Source organism: Oreochromis aureus, linkage group 7 (assembly GCF_013358895.1).
Source record: "Oreochromis aureus strain Israel breed Guangdong linkage group 7, ZZ_aureus, whole genome shotgun sequence".
In the NCBI taxonomy this organism is placed as follows: domain Eukaryota; kingdom Metazoa; phylum Chordata; class Actinopteri; order Cichliformes; family Cichlidae; genus Oreochromis; species Oreochromis aureus.
The window spans coordinates 45,202,958-45,226,645 of NC_052948.1; the positions used below are offsets into that span (position 1 = coordinate 45,202,958).

The following is a 23,688-nucleotide window of genomic DNA, read 5'->3' on the forward strand; positions in this document are numbered from 1 at the left end:
CTCATGATCTTTAAATTAACACGTGACACTTAGGTGTTTTTAATTGTTATCAGATTTCCCTTTTCTTTCGGAATTGTCAGGAATCTGGAACATTCCAGTGGAATCCTATTGGAGGATAGAGGGCTAATAGAGCTCCAGAAACCAGGTCTGTGTCTGGCACAATCTCAGTCTGCTGTGACTTTATCAGAATAATGCTACAAATGTGGAGCAATGGAGGCGTAAAACATTTGAATAAGCCATAAATGTTTATTGTGTCTGAAGTTAAACTCTTTTATTTAGAGATCAATAAATTACTACAAGTGATTCTTGCAGACCCTTTGGCCCACAGCTACTTAATACTGAATGAAAAGCTTCTACAGCAACTACAGGAAAATGACACCTTGTTGAATGTGGCCCACATAAAGCTATTGTTTAGGGGTGTTTTTTTTTACTTTTTGACTGTCGTTTATGTGGGAAATGTTGACTCAGAGTGCCCAATGAATGCTGTGTGCTGAAGTAGAATTACATGTTTTAGTCCTGAAATGCACTACTATGTAAATCTGGTTGTGTGAAAGAGCAGTAAGAATTCAAATAAAACCAAAATATCTTGGGTAGATGCACACCAATCATGCAATCACAGGAATGCATCATCAACATCATTGCACAAGTTTAATAAAAGCACACACCTGTAGCATCTGGCTACAGATTTGAGGCACTGTTTGCACAATGATGCATTTGCTTGGTAGAGCATGTCGTCCACTGATCAGAGACGTGGTTTGCTCTCTGGCTCCTTCAGCTTGCATCTTGAGCATCATCAGGAAAGATACTGAACCCCAGAGTTGCCCCTGATGTATTAATCAGAGTGTGTGTGTGTGTGTGTGTGTGTGTGTGTGTGTGTGTGTGTGTGGGGGGGTCATCTTAAAAGTGACTGAGTGCTTAGACTGAATACAAATGTGCTGCGTTAGTAACAGTAGTAGTTTGTACAAATTCATTATAGATTATGTAAAAGACAGATAATCTGTAACAGTCTGAAGGTCTGAAGTTCAGAATTAAAGAAAAAAAGTGTGTGGAAAATAAAAATCACAGGAAACACCTTGAAACCCAAAAGCAGCAGAGGAAAACAGTTTGTTCTGTGCTGTCGCCTGGTTCACCTTTAGTATTTCTCATTTACGCTGACAGTTGGAAAGCAGAGAGAGGAAACGAGGCTGGAAGAGACGCACAGGAGGGAAAACTGGTGGAATTTGATCCCAGGGCCAGCAGTGACAGACTCACATCATTCTAGAGGTGGTAAACTTAACCACTGCTCCACCTCTGAGGACACTATCCTGATAGAGAGGCTTACTTACAGCCGTACACAGAAGGTGCATGTTGTTTTGAAGCCACAGAAAAATGCTTACCCGATCTCATTGAGGTATGAGAAGATATCCAGTGCTGTGTTTTTGGAAATACCATCGTTCATATTGGTCACCTTGACAGGAACACCTGCAGAAATAAAATACTGATTTAAAAAAATGATTTTTTTTAACACCAACATAGAAACAAAATTATAAATAGTAACTAAAAATAGCTTTGATGCAGGCCGTTATCCTTCCTGTACATCATGCTTTCTTACATTTGAGATTCAAACAGAACAAAATTTTATCTATAGGCTGATATCCAAGTTCTGTGTTTTTCTGATACAACAAAGAACAACTACAGCAAAGCAGGCAGCTGATAAATCAATGTAATGCTGAAAAACACAAGAAGCATGTCAAAGAACCATGAGTTACAAAGGTAACTTTCACAGTCCTGTTTTTTTAAAAATAGTTTTGGATAAATGGCTTAAAAAACAAATCATTAATTTTCACTGAACAAACAGAAAAAAACAAAAACAAAGCAGAGTTTATCAAATCTGCTGACAAGTGCTTATTATCTCAGCCAGTCAAATAAATAGTCTCCAGCTAAAAGTGAAAGCCATTACAAAAGGAGATGGAGAGAAGGGCTAATAAATTCAAAGGCCCTTCTCATTTGAAAGCTGTGAAATTGTGGGCTGGCTTTACCTAATTCAATTACACACGCAGCTTTGTTACCCATACTCTCTTTGGCTCTGAGCTTTTTTTCCTTCTCAGTTCTTGTGTGTGTTTTGCGCATGTGCTGGAGGCTAAAGCACCTGCACTCATCTTCCTATTGCTCTTTAGACGCCCACGATCTCTCCGCACACTTAACCCAAGTGCGCATCAATCACTGTCACAGACCTGTTTATTCGCGGCCTTCGATAAAGCAATGCAGGCCAAAGGTGGAGGTGGAAGGAGGGGGGTATATATCCTTTTTAAGACTACACAAGGAGGAAGCAGGACGAAATCCGCTGCGCTGTCCATCCCGAGGCCTACACACACTTGAGCGTGCTTGCAGTTGTCAGTCAAACAGCTTTGAAGAGAAGAGCAGCACTTCTCTGCTTTTCAGCTAGCGTTTACTAAGCTCTAATGGGACTGACATGTGAGGGACTTGGCTAATTTTTTTAGACAAGGGCTTTGTTGACGGCCCATTCTCATATCGCGGGAATCACGGTGGCTCCCATGGAAGACGAAGAAGAAGCAGAGGAAGAAGAAAAAAGAGTGGAGAGGGCAGTGTGTTTTTTAAAACGTGCCCTCTCCTAGATATTTAATAATTAGATTAAAAGTTTAAATAAATTAGCTGACCGTCTGAACGTGGGAGTGCAGGGGTCGGGTCTTTTCGTCCTTGCGCTGTTTCGGGTTCTATCATTTACCGAGGGGGTATTTTTCCACTCATGATCCCCTTTCTTCAGTTTCTTTTCTTTTCTTTTTTTGCGGCCTAACAGTGCAGACAATGGGAGTGCAGACACAGTTGTAGGAAAAATTACTGCTTTACATTTTTCCTCTGTGTCTCTTTTTCCTCCTTACCTCTTTGGCAAGAAAGGAGGGAGGGATGATTTTTTTTTTCACTTAAAAAAAGGGGAGAGGATTGGGGGAATGGAGCGTTTGACGGGGGTAGAAAGGTTCCTGTCGTTAAATATTCTTTTTTAATCAGTGAGAAAACTTTGGTGAGAAAGGCAGGGATGAAAAGGTGGGAGGGGGAATGAAATGAAACATTCTTGTGCTGATCTTGTGCTCAGAGGGAGGAGTAGGCTTGGGCCTTTGTGTGGACAACTAAAACAGCTTTTGTCATAGAGCGCTCAATAAAAGGCACAGAGAATATGTGTGAAAACGGAGCACAGGCATGCAAAGGGCCCGCGAAACCAGACCGGGCTTTTACTAGAGCATCGCTGTTTTACAAAAGCATCTCCAGATAACCGACGCCGAGCAACTTGTTTCGGAGTTAAACATTTCTTTGGGGGAAACTGGTAAAGAGAGATCGGGGTATCCATTGTCGTTGCAGATCCACTGAAAGGCATTTTCATTTGCTCTTTAAAATTTCCCGCTAAACTTTTGAACTTCCCCTAAATTACCCTTATAGCTTATAGCTCGTAAAGCTGCTCACTAAGTCTGTTCAATCAGAGGCGCTAGTGTCTCCTCAGCCTATTGATGTTGCCGTAGTTCAACCTCCACTGAGGAACCACGATGACGGGACATCTGTGCCATTTGCCCCAGGCTTGGATGTGTCTTGCCGTTTTCTTTTTGCACAAACATGTGACACTTTCTACTACTCACCCTGAGCCTTGTAGCAATATATCTAATGAGCGTTCCCCTGGCCCCTCAGGGCTCAATGTATTAGCTGGAGTTAATGCTTCCGGCCTGTGTGTGTGCCCCCGGGTCAAACATGGCAGCTTGGGACCAAGTAATGCTGTGAGGGGTTAGGGATAAGACTGGGTGGTCAGAAATGGTGATAAAGTGCAGCTGAGTCAGCCTCAGATCTGTAGCCCTACAGCTGTAACCATCAGTGTTAAGTAACAAGATGAGGTACGGCCTGGAGTGGACAGTGAACGATAGTGGACCCGACCTCTTAACGATGATTAACAGAAGCTCCGAAATGTTTAAATTTAACACGTTTTTTTAATGTTTATGCATGACATGCAACAGAATGTCTCCAGGTTTGATGGAGCAACACAAAGTAAGGCAGAGGCCAAAGAAATGACACTAAAAGCACTGCGTGATTATCCTTCATATAATTCACCTCCTTCTTAGAGGTCACCACAGTGGCTCATCTGTCACACCTACCCTCTGCAGGTCCTCCATCACCACATCCATTCTTCAATTCTTCATCAAATAAATGGCAACAGGTCAATTGAATTGTCTGTTTTCAACTCGCATGATAAAGGTTTCACCTCCGAAGTATCACAAAAATCGAGCCTTCACTGTCATTCAGTCATCTTGAACTTTTAGTTCACTCTTTAATCTTCTCCTCCCTCGATTACTCTTACTCGCTCTTGACGTGCATCTCTCAGTCCTCCTTAGCCAGTCTCCGTTTACTGCTGAACACATATTCTCACACATTACAGACCTTCTTCCTTCCCTTCACTGGCTCCCAGTGAAATTTATTAACATATGAAGCTCTACATGGACAGGCCCCTGTTTCTTTTATCAGAGCTACTGAGACATCATCGCTTCAGCAGACTTCTCAAATGTCCGAATCAAGGTCTCCTAACTGTTCCATCCTCTTACTTTAGAGTCAGAGGCAAGACTGCTTTTGAGACTACGGTGCCCAAACTTTGGAAAAGCCTCCTTCAGCCTATCAGGCCGGCCAAATCTGTGATTTGCTTTTAACGGCTGCTGAAAACAGATTTTTCCAGGTTAACTTTCCCTTAATCTTTTCCTCTTTACTCTGGACCATCGTTTACATCTGTTTGTGTGTATGTTGGAATGAATATGTGACCCCATGCTTAATTATTTGTCTGTATGTTGGAACATGTATACGTATCTTTAATGTGTAGCTTTTATTCAAACTGTGAAGGACTTTTTAACTCTGTGTGTTGAAAAGTGCTATACAAACTCATCCGTCATATACATGAACAGTACCGTGTAAAGGTCTTGCACCTTCCCTGATTTCTTTAAATTTTACAACAAAACTGTGGAAAAAGGTGCAGCAATTTATTAAAAGATGTGCAAACATAGAAACACAGTGTATAAAGCACATTCTTCTTCTTCTCCTACACTTTTTATTAGGCAAGCTTTCTTGTAATGTATTTAAATAGTCTTCAGCAATAGTTCTCTCTGCTTCTTTAAGGACATTTAAAGCTCTTCTGTGTGTTGATCCTGCGCCATCTCTGTCAAACTGTTATTTTGGGCATTTTTCATAGATTCAGCAAAAGAAATTGCAGCAAATTATGTGTTTGCCAGAGCCTGGTAGTAACAAAGCACCTAAATATACCATTTAAAACAGTTTCTTTGCTAAGCTGTCTGTTAATTGTAGACAATACAGGTGTCTTTTTTATACTTGAATGACTCACTGATCATTGGCTTAACAAAAACGGTGTTCTGAAAATGGGCAGATACAAGGGCTGGGCTGAAAATGAGTGAAAAAGCAGTCAAAGAAAAACTTTGAAAGAGCTTCAAAAAAACCTAGAGACCTATTGCTGAAAACTTTTAAAAATTAAACAGAATCAAAGCATAAAAGAAATGATGGGTGGCTTAAAACTTTTGCACAGTACTGCAAAAACAGGTAAAAGACAGATGCAGACTGATGGAGGGATCAACAGGTGACACACGTGGCGAGCCCACAAACCTTTTTTGAACTCTATCTCCAGCACATCTTGGACATTTGGAGAGTCTTCTGGATTCTTGGTCATCAGGTACAGGTCAGCTGGTGCACGACTCTGAAAAACACACAAAGTCACACACTCACTCTCTCCATTTCACACGCTTCACTCCCTGAGAGGAATAACTAGGACCTCTTGAGACCTCATCAAAAAGAGAAAAGAAACGGTATGAAGAGACTGTTGTGTGAGGAAAGCTCAGGACACGGCGGGCAGAAGAACAGAGGGAATGATGCGTGAAAAAGAAGACCTGAAAACGACATCAGGACTTGAGTGAAGACAAAAAAAGGGGGAAAAAAATCAATGTTCCATTTTTCTCCTCTATTTGGTTTCATTTTCCCCATGTGGCCCTGCACCACAGGGGAAGGCGAGGAAAAGCAGAACACAGCGAGAAAGAGTGGGAAAGGGCACGAGAATGAAATTACTCACATCCTAAAGAACAGTGAATACCTGACAAGTCAAAAACACATAATAAAACCCCACTGATGCTACGACAGGACCGATCTGAGCAGCAGTTCTGCCCGTCTGAGAGAATCTGCCGACTCTATCGCGTGTCTGCCATTCTCTCGCTCTTCTCTAATCTTCCAGTTTTCCACTTTTGATTTTCTGAGTGACGTTTCCCCTTCTGCTTTATTTTCAAATGAAGAATGTTCCCCTAAATGGGCATCGCACAATAAGACCTTCAAGTCTACACCCTAAAATCCACTAAAGTTGTCCTCGTTGACAGACATTTGTCGTTTGTCTTTTTTCCAGCTGGCGGGAGCCGGGAGCGATTTCAGTAAAGTCACGGCTGGGACCTAAAAGAGCGTGGCGGTCTGACGTGCCTGCCCAGCGATGCACCCCTCCAACAATTACACGGCATTAGGACAAGATGATGGCCAATGTCTCCTGAGCTGAGGCAAATTGCAGGGGGACTATGCAAAATAACCACTGGGCGCATTTAAATGGAAAGCTTTACCAGACTCTAAATCATCATACAATAACTAATCGGCATCCGCTCGCCGCCTGTCAGTGAGGAGAAAACGAGCAGCGCAATCACTTTCCTTCCTTTTAACTAAACACCGAAATTGACTGGGAAGGCAGCCGTCTCCCTCTCCTTTATTTTCTGCCTCAGTGCCCTGAAAGATGCCAAATGAGAGCGAATGGGAGAGGGACAAAATGACTGCCCTAAAAAGCCTTTTGATGCTTACTCTTGGAGAGGGAAGAGAGAAAGAGGGAATTAATCTTTTTCTAACCCACAAATGCAACACAGCACATGAGAGGCACCAGCTGGAAGAATACTTGCAGGTGGTGGGATGCTACACTACAGGAAACCTGTTGCTTATAGTTTTTCCATTTATGGTCTTTTAATTATCATTTAATTAACAAGAAGTTGTTCATTTAGGCTTTCGGCTTTTGTTGTTGAAGAACGTCCGAGTTTAAAATAACCACTAAAGTATTTTCACCCGATCAGCTGAAAAACAAAATCATTAATTTAAAAAGTATAGTAACAGTAACGCTTGAAAACTGATGCCAAAGCTGAGAGCTTGAACTTACATACTACTGAATACAAAAAAGAAGGGGGAAAAAAAGGAAACGTAAAGGAACAGGGTTGTTTCCAGTGAGCGAGAGATCAATGCATTTCAATTCAAACCCCCTGCAGGTGGACCTGTCCCAAAGCCGTGGCCCTGAAAGAGAGGAAAAGGTAGAGATGGCGAAGGCGGGGGGGCGACGGGGTATTGGTGGGAAATGGGGCGTGAAGCGCACCATCATGTAGCACAGAGCAGCTCCTTTGGCAGTCTTTGCTTCTGCGATATTGTTGTGCTAAACGTGGCCCGGGCAGCAAAAGGAGAAGGCTGACGCATGAACTTAAAGCAAGTAAATTTCTATCTTTCCACTTATTAGTCGCCTCATTGGTTTTCAATCAAAGCCAAAAAGGGGCTAAAAGAAGCAGAAATGGCAGGAGGAGAAAGCAGGATTTGGGAAGAGAGCGGGAGAGGATGGTTTTAAAAAAAAAAAGAAAAGAGGAAAAAAAAAAGGAAAACATGTTTGGCGCAACAGATTGGAAATGATCCTAAAATCACCACGTTTCAAGTCTGTCCTTCTCCTTAAAATGCAAACATGGCAAATTGAGACAAGAATAAAACAATATGCTCGTGTTGTGCTGTAGAGATATTTATATTCATAGCGCCCTTGGATAGTGTCACATCCTGGGCTGAATTTAATGAGGACAGCAGGCGCTTGTCTATGAAGGCAAAGCTGCGATGACGACGATGCTTAGATGGTCGCAGAGAGCACTCGCCGAGTAACACAGGTCAGGCTAATGAGACCTGAGGGCAGCGAAGGCGCATGACAAATACTGACCTCTTTGCTTCAGAGCACACACTGACATGTATACATACACCTACGAGCCCACTTCCTACCCCTACAGGCAGTCCTCCGACCATCCATCTTTCCAGCGATCAAATGTGAACGGCAGCAAACAAGTTTTCATTTCCTCTAGGTGGGCAGAGGCACGGCGTTTCGCTCCTTTACCCCTGGTCAACGGGAGCAGTGGGCCATCAGCTCCCGGATCAAAGAAAAAAGGAAAAAAGAAGCAGGCCCGGGGAAACTCGCTGACAGAGGCTATAATTAAGACTGAGGTGATGTTTTAATGACTCGGGACGAGTGTCAAGCTGCCTCAGGGCGGACTCTGACTGCTCATGTGCAGAGGGACGAAGAGAGCGGGGACAGTGAGGAAGCTCGAGGATGTGGAGACATCCAAACACAAGTGCCGGATTGTTTACCACACATGATGGATGACAGAACATAAGAGGTACTAAGTAACAATTAAAACCTCAGCTGTTTTGCCAACTGGTGGTGCTCTATGAAGTCAAAAAAACATATATAACAACACATAATATTTGTTTATAGTTAGCATTTTGTTTCCAGAAACATAATTAGGCAAATCCTAGGAATTAAAACCCTGCACATTCATATTAATTACAGTCGCTAATATCTCTTCTTAATTAGTAAAGAATAAGCAGGGGACAAAACATAGACTACACCTTCACGTTCCCAGCAACACCAGAATCTAAGAACTTTATAAGAACCACTACATCAGTGCACTTATCAGATGCATGCCAACAGTCTGCAACAGCTAGCTGAAGCTGGCCTGAATGCATGTCTTCACATAGGTTAACGTTGCCATATGGAGATGAGTAAATAAAAGCCTGCAGCCCATTGTGGTGTAGGTGACCTGGTTTGGGGTTATCAGGAAGGATACAGTGTTAATCACAGAGTAACCTGAACTGCTGACGCTTATCTACAGACGAACATATGAGCGACCATTTGGATATTTTCTAATCTGACGGTGTTCAGCAGAGAGGGACCATTGTATCACAGATACAGAGGGGGGGACCATTGTATCGTCTGAATAGTCGCGGTCCGACCTCAGCCTTCAGGGCTGTAACTGGAGCAGAGAGACAGGCTGATACAGAGAGCAAGGTGACCTCTATCAGATGACCTTCAGGTAGATCAGAATGTGACCTGCTGGTTTAAGATTTTGGAGGGGGAAGTGACTTTTTTGTTTTTACCCCCCAAGTTTGAATTGCACTGGTGTTAAATGGAGAGATCATTTCGAGATTGTTTTTATTAAAATTTTAACAAAAAGACTTGAAAACCTTTTGCTTTTTTGTAAAGAAATTTCTACCTAGTCCCGCATTTCAGGCTCTGGGGTAATATATTCAAATCCTTTCACCACTTTAGACCTCTGTGCCATAAATATTTCATTGTATTTAATGCTATGAATCGATTCAATATTGGAGAAAAGGTCCAGCACAAACCCCTCCCGAATGAACTCACACACACACACACACACACACACACACACACACACAATACCATCATCATACATCGCTATGCTATTGAGCTGGTTCGTCTCATTCTTTTCAAAACATTTCTCCACAGGACGGCCACTAAAGAGGCAGCGGAGGGGTGGGAAAGGGACAGAGAAAGACAGCAAGAGATGGAGGTCTGTGAGTTACAGTGGCCCTGCCCCTGCATCTCCGCTCCAGCAGCGCAGGACCCCTCGCCTCCCTGTGACACCCCGTCCATTGGGGACTCATCTGTCTGGCGCACTGTCTTTGTACTTTACTGTTACTGGTGACATTTTGGTGTCACGGTGTCATGATGAAATGGCTCCCCTCCCACGTCGCAGCCTGCGGCGGCGCAACCAGTGGAACAATGAGGTCCCGAGGAGTTGGGGTTGGAACTCAGGAGGCCCCAGCTGGGCGCAACGCCCTAACCCTTCCCCCTCCCAGGCTCCCATGAAATCGGGAATTAGTAGAAGCGTTGCTGACGACAAGTCAGTGTCTGTGTGTCCCAGGCTCTTCCCAGGGCCTGGCGAGGACCCGGGGTGAGGAGAGACAGAGGCACAGACACAACGACCGAGGGATGGGAGCTCTGGGGGGCGTGGGGGGGTCACTGGGGGCAACCTGTATGTACTGCACTGACCTTTAACCCTGCAGAGATCAAACCCTTGACTCACCCATGGCACTGTGGGAGAGTGAGTCATGTTTGTCTCTGGCAGGGCTGGCATTGGTCAGTAGACTGAAGGGAAGGTTTACTGATGTGTCCCTCCAAGTGTCTGACACATTTAACCACGCGTACACACAAAAACGCAGCATTAGGTGTGTTAGCTCGGTGTGTGCGCATGAGATGGATGCTGAAGAGATGACTCACTGTAGTCAACAATGAGATGTACCTGCAAGCGGCTTAAGCAGGTTTCTTTCTATTTCTCATGATCGATTTCAAGAACAGGTACCGATCTGAAGATGATGTCATCCTTCAGAAGTTTAGGCAAAACCTTTTACCTTTTCAGGTTCACTTAAATTGTTTTTGCACCTGTGCAAAACTCTTCTGATCAGCTTTTGTTTTTACAGGCTTGAACACGGGTGTCAGTGAGAAAGGTTAGAAAAAAATGCCTCAGACAGTCTGCACAAGTCTATTTTCTTAGAACAGTTACAGAACAGCATATTGGAAGGCGTTTCTTTAGTTAACAAGTATTATACTGTAACAGTTTTAATATAAATTCAAATTTAATACAAGTAAATCACCACAGGATTAAATATAAAAAAGTGATGAATTATGTTTCCTTTTATTAAACATTGCGAGCTTACCTTGGGATTCTCCAGGATGCCCGACTCGTAGCTGTAAAGAAATGTCATTTGAACAATTAAAGTTTGTCACTGGAAAAAATAAAATAAAATCAAAGATTCTGAAATAAGAGCTAAAGAAGATGCATCACACCAGTCCTGCTCACCTTATATGCATGAGGTTGGCGTCCATGCTCCAAGGTGCCCGAGGGGTCACAGGCACAGGGATGCCATGCTCCTACAGTTTAACAGCAAAAGAAGCTTTTAAGTTACATCCTGTGAGCACAACTCGCAAAAGTGTACGTCTCCAATGAGAAGGTTCTGACTGAAGGATTACAGAAACAAAATGTATACAGCTTGGTTTGTAAGCAGAAACTCGTGGATCTCTCCACGCTCTTTCTATCTTTGTGATGGAAAAATATCAAAAAGAAGCAACAAAGACATTTTGTATACATACATTTTTATTATTTTTTTTAAAAGTAAAAAAAATCAGCACTTTAAGACAAAGTAAATTTCACAACTAACTCACAGACTGGCCTGAAAGGTGTTGGCTAAACATCATGACCACCCTCTAGTGGGAAAAACTGGCGAGGCCCATCATTTTTTTTTGACGGGACTACATCGACAAACGTCCACCAGAATACAAGTAGTCCACGTAATTTAATCTGAGAATCTGAGGTAATAAATAAATAAACCAACAAAATGTTTGTTATAATATAGCCTCTAATCTCCTTTTTTGGTAGTCCACTGCATGCTTAATACTTGTTTTTTCCAAAATATTCAGGATAATGTTAACATCACTATTAAGTGGATGGTACTTTTAGGACTCGTAGTTTTGATCAGGTAATTGTTTATTAGGATTTTTTTTTAGTCAAAAGGTAAATCTGTACCTTGAAATTGTTAACAGACCCATTAGTATGAAAATAAAGGTGGTAAAATAATTGTGTTTCGGACATTATGCCACCGACAGAGTCACCTTTGCATACTCCATCAAGTCGGTCCTCCCCCGGAAGCGGTTGTAAAACTCGGGTATCCTCCAGGGTGCGATGATCTAAAGAACACAAACGGAGAAACTCTTTCCAGCTGCAGTGACATTACTCCACAGTGGCGGTAAATTACATCCATGCAATAAATAAACAAACTCACCTTGACCTCAGGGTAGAGGGCATAGCATGTTAGCTCAAAGCGTATCTGGTCATTCCCCTGAAAAGTGCAAACAACAGTTCAACTCGATGTTACTTGTTGTGTTACTTGTTGTATCAGTTTACAATAAATACAGATGATTAAAAGTGTGCACAGTAGGGCTGTTGCTAACATTTTTTTTAGATTTAAGTGCTTATTGAAGTTATGCATAAAATAAAATATACATCATTTGATGGCTTCCTTTGTTCTAAGACTCATATATGTACAGGGGAGCATAGTAGTCTAGGTGTGCGCCATCACTTCAAGTACCTTTCCTTCATGCAGGTGTGAAAAAAAGAGAGAGAGAAAAAAAAACACACAAACAAACAAACATAGGTACAGATGTTGCTAACATTTTTAATCATTTATTCATATTTTCACTAATAATCTGCTTTATTTTTTTTTTATCTATAAAGGGCCAGACAAGACCCCAAACCCCAAGTTTACATATTCAAACAATTAGTTTTCCACAAACTACATCCTAAACTCAAAAATACCCTCCATGTACTAACAAAGACAGTAAAGAAAACCAAATGAATCACAGTTACTATGCAAAAAATACTTAAAATGAACCATTTTACTTCACACTGACTCAAATTTTTAGAATTGTTGATTACTTTTTGTGTTAATGGATGAACTGATTAATTTTTAGTTGTTTCTATACTGTCTCTTTCTATAGAAGCTTGTTTCTCACACTGGAACACAAAAAATCACCCACTGAACATTTTTTGCTACCTACAATTTAGAGTTTTGGGTTATTATCTTAAAATTTAAAGTTAGTTACTTTTGGCTTACTAACTCTTTTTTTTTAGTGGCTTAAACAAGCTTCCATAGTTTCCTCATTATCAACACAAATATTAAAAGACTAAATGGACGCGAGCTGCACTTTGAAACATGAGGCAGGGTACACCCAGGACAGGTCGCTGGCCTCTCACACAGCTATAAGAAGTTACAATGTTTTAAACCTGTATTTTAACTCCATGATGTGGTTTTTGACTCCATCTATAGGCAACATGTGGACACTGCATTTCAGAAAAGACTTAAAATAAAAGAAGGAAAATGTATTTAAAAAATACAAAATGTTTTTTTTAAAGGGTTTTTTTATTTTCCAGAAGTATATTTGAAAATATATTATGAATCCCAGAAAAATCTCCATAAATTTGCAGTGTAAATATACAGGAACTATTACTAAAGCAGCTAAATTTGTGCTCTGAACATACATCGGGTCAAATCAGGATATGAAAACAATGGCATGAAAGTGTGGCTAACCGAAGTGACGAGTCTAAATAATGAGAACATTGCAAACTGTCACTTTCACAACTTAGGCTGAGAAAATTCTTGGTGTACAGCCTGAAAACATATTCATCTGGTACAGCTGCAGATAGATGAGGTAGATGACTCAAAGTTGTCCTGATCTGCTAAATTACCAACTCCGACTAAATAAACTCTGTGCTCTTATTTTACCATTTGAGCTGTACGCTCTTTCCCATTAAAAACGCACACTTTAGAAATAAGACAGCTGTTATTCAGCTGTTATGCCTCTTTCTTTTCAAAGGACTAAATAGAAAAGGTTTCTGAAAGAGGAAGGGTAGATTTTAACTTTGTAGTCTTATTAAGGTTAATAAGCAAACTGTGCAAGTTTCCAAAAAGTTTAGACCTAGCTAATAAGTCTGTACTTTGAAAAGGCTTGGATCAAACCACCTCGATTTTAACCACCATGTCTGAGGCTTAATTTATAATAAGAAAATTGATGCAAAGCCCTACATTTGATTTTATGTTCCTGCTCTTCAAAAAATAAAGATGTGAACTAATACCCAGAATCACATTTGCAGATTTTGGACATTCTTACCCCACACGGGTAAGATTCCATGCCCATTGTCTGACTTACCTTTCCAGTGGCACCGTGTGAGACAAACTGGGCACCCTCCCTGCGTGCAATCTCCACCTGACGCCGGGCAATGCAGGGCCGTGCTACCGCAGTGCCCAGCAGGTATCGGTCTTCGTAGACAGCATTGGCCTGAACGGCAGGCCAGATGAAGTGCTCCACAAACTCTGTACGAAGGTCTTCAATGAAAACCTGCACAGCCACAGAGGCGAGGACACAGAACAGGGTTTTGTGTTACATCTGAATGAATTCACACTCTGGTCTTTTTTTAATGAATAGATAATGAATGGTTGATGATACAATTCCCTAGCATGAAAAAAAAAATGTTTACCACAAAATGGCTTTGTGACGAGAATTCAATCAGAAAGAACGAGAATAGAGAATGTAATACTTTCTATGAATTATAGTTTATTATGACGGTGAGCAGAGCTTCAGTATTACTTGTCTGAAAGGAAGAGAGAACACATTATTGCTAACAATCAGTTGTTTGACTGATATTACTGAGGGGTACTGAAACATTTTGTATAGAACATTTAGCAGAAAATGAACCTTTGTCACTTCAAAATGGTTCCATCATGTCATTTGTCCAGAAGACTGACTGTGACTCTGACTGTGGTGCAGAATCAAGCACTGCCTTGCTAACTCGTCTGTGAAATAAAATTCTAATGAAATTAATAAAAATTTCCCACATTTACCGTAACTGCAACACTTCTACATCTAGAAAAAAATATTAGTATTGGCATCAGTGCCAGAAATCCAGGATTGGTCAGGCTGTGCATAAGCATTAAAAGCATTGTAGCTGACATTCTCTGATGTTGCTCCCACTGCAAACAAATCCTAATCAAATACAACATCCTGTTTCACTGACGCTTACCTTCTTTGCACCGAGGCTTTCCGCCTTTTTCCGGGCAGCTTCAAAGTCTTCGTCTTGCCCAATGTTGGCCTAGAAAGACAGAAAAGTGCTGTGAATGTTAATGTTGATGTTTAAATCTCCAGGAGAAACAGCATGAACACAATGAGAAGATAAAATATGCAGGTTCTCTAGTTTAGATTCTTCTATAAATTAAATGCATCGACACACAGAGGCACATGCCTACCAAAGTGTTATTTTTGACAATCCACTGTCTTGCGATTCAGATCACGTCTGCTGAGGAGATGAAACAACTGAGAGTGAACACCACTCGAGGCCATGAAGAGGCTGTGCTGATCTCCTGAACTGAGCAAGGGACTATTTTTCTCACATAGTAAAGTGAATTGTAGCAGCTCTAAAAGAACCTACATATTGCAGTAATGATACATGAATTATACTTGCACAGTGGCACAGTAAACCCTCTTGGTTTTTGTCTACGTCTCAGTACTTTCACGCAAGTGCTTGGTTTTGTAATTTCATGAAACATTACACTGGATCATGCACTGGATGAGTGCCTTCTTTTACTCCACTGAAGAGCTAGAGCCAAAAAGATTTAGCGAAGTGTACATCCTGTTCAACAGCTGTGAACTTTTGGCTGACACCCACCCCCACTGACCTACAAAATCACTAAATGAAGTTAGACAGTCGGAAAATCTGCCTACTGTGCAGTTCTGAGTGGCTGTGGGGCAAAACGTAAATCCAGGCAGATTTGAGCTGTCATTATGAATCCAAACCTTTTGACCCGTGCAGAGATACCTTAGGGGTTTTTTTTGTTGTTTTTTTAATAACAGACCACAGTGAACACCTGTAACCCTTTATAAAGCTAACTGTACAACCAAAAGGACACAACATGGAAAAGCCTGGCAACATAAAACTAAACCAACTGTTGCGTGCATGGCTTCAAACCTTACCAAGTAGGTGATGACATCATAGCCCTGCTCCTTGAGCCAGACCAGAATGCAGGAGGTGTCCAGTCCCCCGCTGTAAGCCAGAACCACCGTACCTTTGGACATGATGAGTGCTTTTTGCTGAAGCAGCCAAAGAAGCTGTCGAGTGGCAGGGAAATAATTACATTAATTGGATGATTACATAACTGTTACCTTGTAATGAGGAAATGTCAATTACCCAAATTCTGATCACTGTCTTTGTTTGACTTAACAGCAGGTCCCAACAGACCATTAGTTGAGATAAGTTTTGGACAATTCATGATTCGGTTAAGTTTCCAAGGTTAGCTTGGAAAATTTCCAACACAAGGTCAGATGCTCAAATATGAGCATTTTCTGCTCACAAACTCCAATACCAGGTACTGGTGGTATTGTCTGAAGTTGTGCTGTTACCTGTATATCATTGTTAAATATACAAATATACAGAAAGGCAGGAATGGACTCATCTACCACTATAACAAAAGCTACAGCATGCAGCTTTGCAGGCTCCTTGTGCCACTGAATGTCATTGAAGAACTGGAAGATATCACCTGAAAAACTTTCTCCAAAATTCATCTTAGAAAACATGCATATGCTTCCTTGCAACAGAGCCCAGAGTCAGTAATCCGGATACATAGATGATGGATCGAGCTGCCCCATGAGGAACAGTTAGGGGGTAACTGAATCAGCATCAACCACCTCAGGGGACACAAAGCCCACTGGTTTTGAGTTTAATATCTCCTGTACTTCAATCAGTACCACCCTCATTAATTCTTCCTGAAGAGTTTGGGTGTGGCTCTAGCATGGTCTTTCCTCATCTGATATCATCAGCTGGGTTGTTGCTGGAATCCACATAACAAAATGCCCAGACATGCCCAACTCTGGATCAACTCTGGAACAAATGCAGACTGCCTCTACAAAAATTTGCTCTCAGGAGCTCAGTGAATTCTAGCATGGTACCGTGATAGGATCCCACCTGTGCAATAAGTCCAATCGTGAAACTTTCTCACTACTAAATATTCCACAGTCAGCTGTTAGTGGTATTATAACAAAGTGGAAGCGATTGGGAACAAGAGCAACTAGTATTGTAAAATCACAGAGTGGGGTCAGTAGATGTTGAGGTGCACAGTGCGCAGAAGTCACCAACTTTCTGCAGAGTCAGTCGCTACAGATCTCCAAACTTCATGTGGCCTTCAGATCAGCTCAAGAATAGTTCGCATGGAATGGGTACATCCATCACCAATAATGGATGTAAACCACGCTGCTGCTGGAGTCTAAAGCAGCAGAGACGTGTTTGTCTGGAGTCACAAATCACATTTCTCTGTTTGGCAATCCAAGAGATGAGTCTGGGTTTGAGATGAGAGATGAGATGAGAATGGTACTTGTCTGAGTATGTAGTGCTAACTGTAAAGTTTGGTGGAGGGGGATTATGGTTTGGGCTTGTCTTTCAGGAGTTGGGCTGGGTCTTTTAGTTCCAATGAAAGGATCTCTTAATGCTTCAGCACACCAAGAGATATTGGACAATTTCATGCTCCCAAATTTGTGGGAACAGTCTGGGGATTGTCATTTTCTGTTTCAACATGACTGCGCATCAGTTCACAAAGCAAGGTCCATAAAGACATGGATGGGTGAGTTTGTGTGGAAGAACTTGACTGGCCTGCACAGAGGCCTGACCTCAACCCAACAGAACACCTCTGGGATGAATTAGAGCAGAGACTACGAGCAGGCCTTCTCGTCTAACATCAGTGTCTGACCTCACAAATGCACTCTTGAAGAATGGTCAGAAATTCCCAACAAACACACTTCTAAACCTCGCAGAAAGCCTTCGCAGAAGAATTGAAGCTTTTATAGCAGCAAAGGTCATGAAATATCACTCAAGTTCATATGTGTGTGAAGGCAGATGAGCGAATGCTTTTGGCAATATAGTGTACTTGTAATGCTGGAGTCAAAACTTTTAAAGCTGAATTATAATATCTTATGCACACATTTATTTGCTGGCTCAGTGCTTCTTAAAGTGAAATTGTTGTAGACTTAACAAGTACTAGAATTAGTATACTCGTAATACCAGAAGACTTAACTAATATTAATTTAAGCAACTTTTGAAGTCTAGCTAGCAGTTTATATAGCATTTTATTGTAGATCATGACATACATGTGGCAAGTTAAGGAGGACCACAGAATTGCGCTTGTGTGAATGAGATGTTTGTTTTGTACGTATAACAGTGTGCTAGCGTTGGTGTATTCTCAGGAATGTGAAAGTAAAGAAGATATTAAGTTACATAAGCAGAGGCAAGTCCTTCCCTTTTGTCAGGCATGGCCTAGTTTGTTTTCGCGCTTCCTTTTCCAGGTTAAATAGATTTCGGTAACAGGGTGTGGTTTTGGGATACAACTTGCACTGCATAATTACTGTTCTTTCAAATATGCCGGTGCTAAAAACCAAATTTAAAAAATGGTTTAACAGTCGCAAGAGAGCTATCAACAAAATGCTTTCCTCCTACAGGTGTGAATACATACGTATTAACGACATAGGTATGAGTATTTCTGTGAGAAATTGCCAACAAGGTTTAAGGGGCACACAGAATTACCACAGCAACTGAAGTTACCGGCGACTGACGGTGTTCTGGGAATCCATCCTGACAAACCATCCTACCCGTTGTTTCTGCGCATGCGCACAACACGAAATTAAGTGGCGAACCGTCCTACCTTTGTGAATGTCACCTACAAGCATACTTTAACAGCTAAAATTAAGTGGCAAATCGTCCTACTTTTGTTAATCTGAGCTAGAAGCTTACTTTCATAGCTAAAATTCAGTGGCAAATCATCCTACCTTTGTGAATGTTACCTACAAGCATACTTTAACGGGTAAAATGAAGTGGCAAACCATCCTGGCTTTAAGAATATGAGCTTCAACCTTACTCTGATGGGCAAAGTTAAGTGGCAAACAGTCATACCTACTTAAATTGGTGCTGGAATTACTCTGTGACAGCAGAAATATGTATAAACTACTTACGGTAGGACGTTTTGCCAAAGTAGGATAGTTTGTCAGAACAACGGCAACCTCCAGCTAAATTCAAAACGCTCATTATGATTGCGTAACTAACCTTACAGAGAAAAATAAACACATGCACACACAAATATGTACACGTATAGATAGTTCGTACTCACACCGACACTAGCAGAGGGTTTCTTTCTAACCGAAGAGACGCGTGTGTCTGTCGGTGAGGAGCGCAGGAAAGCAGCAGCGTGCTCGGTTCGCTGACTATGCTGTACGGTTTGCTGCCCTCCGCGACACGTTGCGTCATCCACAGCGCCCACGGCGTCCTCGTGTCGCTTTGATCGCCCTGTGCCAGCAGCATTTGTTTTATCTAAGGATTTATGGGAGCACCAGAGCTTGCTCAGCAGATACACTGGCATTTACATTTCATCAATCTGAAATTCATTAGGAATCCTTTTCTCCAGATTTTGTGCAAAGCAGGAAACGAAAATACACACAGGGAGGGAATTTGCAGGTGTTTGCCATAGACCAGGGATGTCAAGCTCATATTACATCGTGGGCCACTTTGATCTTATGTGGGCTGGACCAGTGAAACCCTCGTTTTGTCAGTGAAAATAAATTTAAATACACATTTGATCCCCAGGGTATCACAAAAAAAGAACAGGCAGTGCAATTTCTCTACTATTAATCTCTATTTTTAAGATTAGGCTTAAAACTTTCCTTTTTGATAAAGCTGATAGTTCTGCAATAGGATTAGGCTGCTCGGGGCTTCCCATTATGTTATGTGTTCGTCTTCACTCATCCTTTTTTCCCCACTCATTATGTGTTTTTACTGTATATCCAAGCTCCTTAGACTACGATGACCTGGATGACTGAGAACCTTCACAGACATGTGTTTATACTCCACACCACTCTGCATTTAATCATTAGTGATTATTAATCTCCGGCTGGCTTCCACAGACTGTCTTGTCCTGTCTTCTTCCCCTTACCCCCAACCAGGCAGTGCAAATGGCTGCCCCTTCCCGAGTGTGGTTTCGCCTGAGGTTTCTTCCTGTTAAAAGAGTTTTTCCCTTTCCACTGTTACCAAGTGCTTGTTCATTGAATTGAACTGAATCGAATTGGATTTCAACAGCATATCAGGTTTTAATTTGAGTTTATGGGCCTGGACCAGTGAAACTCCCCTTTCTGTCAGTGAAAATTTCCTACACAATCCTGGGATATGTTAATACAAGAAAAAGAAACGCATTGTAAATTGCAACAGTATGTCTCAGTTTTATACATAATGAAGAATATATTATAATGAAGAAATGTTGCTGTAGTCTATGAAAGATAACTTACAGCATCACTCTTTGGCCTTAACTTGTGTAAAAAAAAAAAAACCATGTATAAAATTACAGAAAAAGTTCTGGTAGCTCGTTGTACAGACTTTTCTGTAATTACAAGCCAGAGAGTTTTTGTTAATTCACAGAAAACATTCTATTTTATTTAAAATTTTATTTTTTTTATTTACTTGTTTAGTTTTCATTGTGAAACGACTCTTGACAACCCTGACATTTCAATAGTGTAAAAAAAGGAACTTTTTTCGTCATTTAATTATTTAACTATCACTCATTACTTTGGTGTAGTATGAATGGTCATGGGGGAGGCCTTTATCAGTAGGAAAAGCTGTAGTAAAACCTATGAAAATATAGTTAAAAGTCCTAAATTTATGCCCTCCTTCATATTTTCCACAACCGTCCAGTGGGCCAGATTGGAGCCTTTTGCTAGGCCCATCCATGGGCCTTATGTTTCACACCCAGCCTCTGCCTCTCTACTTCAATGGGACAGGTGAATAGTGTCCCATTCATATAAAATCGACCCTGGGTTTGGACCACGAACACCACAGCTATGGTGAAGAATGCCCAGCATTGGCTTTATTTCATCACTCTGCTCAGAAAGGCAGGAGTGAGCTGCACCCTATAGCTCCAGCCTACAGATGGTCAAGAGCATCCTCAATACTGTCATCACTGTCTGCTATGAAAAAACCACCCAGGCACAGAAGAAGAGTCTCCAGAGAGTAATAAAGGCTGCAAAGAGGATTATAAGGACTGATCTTCCATCAATATGCAGACAACGCCATAAGAAGTGCACAACACATCGTCAGAGACTGTCATTATTCAGGACACACCCTCCTCTGGCCAAAACAATGAACATATCAGCAGAGCGGACAGTCTGTTGTGGCATGCTTTCACAACAACTGCTTTTCTACCACAGTCAGACTGATGGCAAAAAAAACCCAAAACTAAAACACACACAAATTTATTTTGTGCAATATATATCTTCATTTAAGTGTAATACAGGATTTGCTGTTATATACCTGTTTATTACTAGACATAGTGTCAATTAATAATCAAGTGTGTCCTTTGTTTATATATATATATTTATGTTTATTTGACTTTAAGCTCTGCGCAACATGTCCTGTGTACCCAGACCTAGTGTATGTGTACAAATGGCAAATAAAAGATTTTATCTCCATTTTACCTGATACCACTGAGAGAGACCATTGTTCTCTTCTAATTCCTCACAAGTTTTGATTATTGCAGGCGTCCTTGTCACCGCTGGTAGCAGTCCAGCACCTCCACAGCTACTGTAACTCTACCACACTCTGCAGTGCCAAGAGTGTAGAAGAGAAGCCACAGAAGAGGAGATTAACCATAGCAGAAGGACATCGAGGACCAGCCATGGCTTTTTGCCATGTCAGAAACATGGCAAAAAGCCCCAACAACCTTTAGTGGGACCTGTGCACACAGATCAGCTCCATGCAAATGCAACTGGTATTTGTAAGAGAACTATAGAACTAGCATGTTCACCATTGGTACTAATTCTTTCCACAAGGGAGCACAGGTTCAGTTAAAGTGAACGTGACAAAAGAAAAAAAATTAAGCCTCCCATCCTCAAAATTAAGGCTTAAGGCTTTTCTGCTCAAAGTGTTTTTACAAAACACCATTACTGATATGTCCCTACTTCAGTGAATCCTGTCTCTGGTCCATGCAAAAAACATCATTTACAGTCAGGTCTACAAATTGTTGGACCATGACATAATTTTATCTCTGTAAACCACCACAATGGATTTTAAATCAAACAAACAAGATGTGATATAAGTGCAGACTTTCATTTTTTTAAACAAAAGTATAGAATAGAAGAAAAGATAATAGAACAGCCCTTTATTGTCATTTTACATGTACAACAAAATTACGCATCAACTGTTAAGGAGTAATAGTAATACAATTTGCAGAGGCTCAAAATAGCTGCTCACTGAAAGTGTCAATATGTGGTCCAAAGACATGTTTATGCAAGTGCAGGAGGCTGTGATTAGGCTGAATGATGATTGAGCAACTAATAACTTTGGGAGTGGCCACAGTCAGCAGTCTGGAACATCATACTGTAATGATCACACACAGTCAAGCCCATAATTATTCATACCCCTGGCAAATTTTAACTTAAAGTTACTTTTATTCAAACAGCAAGGTTTTTTGGACCGGAAATGACACAGGTGTCTCCCAAAAGATAATAAGACAATGTACAAGAGGCATTGTTATAGAAAAAAAATATTTCTCAGCTTTTATTTACATTTGAGCAAAAGTGTCATGTCCAAAATTATTCATACTCTTCAAGGTGTCACAAAGTTCTATACCATTCCAAATAGATTTATGGACATTTCCTTCAACTATGGAAAATTCCATTTATTCATGGTATATTTTCTGTATCATTAACAGATATGTTCTGTTAATAGAAAAACTAAAAATTTTGTTTCTATTACTATTTACAGTCACTACTTTCAACTTTAACCAATTAAATGTACTTTTCCTTAACAATACATTTCTATACAATTACAACCTTATACACTATTTGCTTGTAAATTAAAACTTCTTAAAATGATCTGTGCCCAAGTATTACACAACAACATTGGTACATTTAATGTAAAATATTCATTTATTGTCCTCAACTCAAATACTAGGCTAAAATTTAACGACAGCATAACTCACAAACTTTTTATTTTTTCCATTTTTCTTGAAATCAGTCCCCCTTGTGTGTCATTTGGTTTAGCTAAGCCAGTATTTAAGTTCCCTCATGTGTCATTGTGGGGTAGCATAACATAAGCAGCAAGGAAAGTGATAGGAAGACAGCATCAGCAGACTGTTCAAGTTTCTTTTAAGTGTCCTTTATTTTCTGGCGTCACTGTTCAACAATTGTTTCACTCAAACATAAGAACCCTGGCAGTCAAAATCTCCCCTGCTTTATACAGAATTCCACCCACAGCTGAAACTCATTAATCCCTACCATTGAGAAAACAGGTTAGACCAAATAACACCGTCTAGACAAAGAAACAGGAATAAAATCATTTTTCCACTTAACAAACTCATTTACCCAAATAAACAGTTTGAAAAGTCATTCTCTTCACACAATCTGACTCATGAGGTTATTTCAAAGGAAATAAACAATTTTACACAAAAGAAACATCCCTTCTTTTTGTTACACCTAATTGACTCAATCAATGAAATCATATCCTATATAAACAGGAAGTACTGGGGCGGCCCCTCCTACATGCCCTTTACATATAGGACCTGCACAAAGGAACACACAACGGTACATGTATGTATAACCAAACTACATAATCAAATGAAAGATTCAAATCAACTAATGATTAAGTGACATTTGGCTTTAAGAACATTTGCACAGATGTAATGAATGTAACCAATGCTACCACAAACAGTCCATCTGCAGTGTGTACATTAAAGCATTATGATTCATTATAAGATACCACAAGCTAAATTCACAATATATGTAAGTGACAAATGATAAATGAATTCAATCCTAGCCACTTTGTCACAGTCATTTCACGAGGTCAGTTTGTCTTATGTTTGTTTGAGGTTTTGTTAGTTGTTATTTTGAGTTTAGTTTATTGAGTTGACCTCTTTTATTGGTCTGCCTATTTAAGTTTTGGCTTTGTCAATTATTTTTCATATTTTGGG

The 23,688-nt window shown here is 40.7% G+C and overlaps 1 protein-coding gene across 1 annotated transcript in view; it reads right to left on the bottom strand.

Annotated features, from left to right (window-relative positions):
• Window positions 1–19,191, bottom strand: part of ass1 (argininosuccinate synthase 1) — a 32,553-nt gene extending 13,362 nt beyond the window's left edge. Inside the window, exons 1-10 of the mRNA XM_031754549.2 lie at window positions 18,847–19,191; window positions 15,671–15,805; window positions 14,724–14,792; window positions 13,853–14,041; window positions 11,929–11,985; window positions 11,759–11,833; window positions 10,950–11,020; window positions 10,807–10,837; window positions 5,638–5,728; window positions 1,377–1,461 (exon numbers count right to left, since the gene is read on the bottom strand). Of these exons, the coding sequence (XP_031610409.2) occupies window positions 1,377–1,461; window positions 5,638–5,728; window positions 10,807–10,837; window positions 10,950–11,020; window positions 11,759–11,833; window positions 11,929–11,985; window positions 13,853–14,041; window positions 14,724–14,792; window positions 15,671–15,805; window positions 18,847–19,095 (1,052 nt within the window). The 5' untranslated portion in view covers window positions 19,096–19,191. The remainder of the gene's footprint in view (window positions 1–1,376; window positions 1,462–5,637; window positions 5,729–10,806; window positions 10,838–10,949; window positions 11,021–11,758; window positions 11,834–11,928; window positions 11,986–13,852; window positions 14,042–14,723; window positions 14,793–15,670; window positions 15,806–18,846) is intronic.
• Window positions 19,192–23,688: the final 4,497 nt, after the last annotated feature.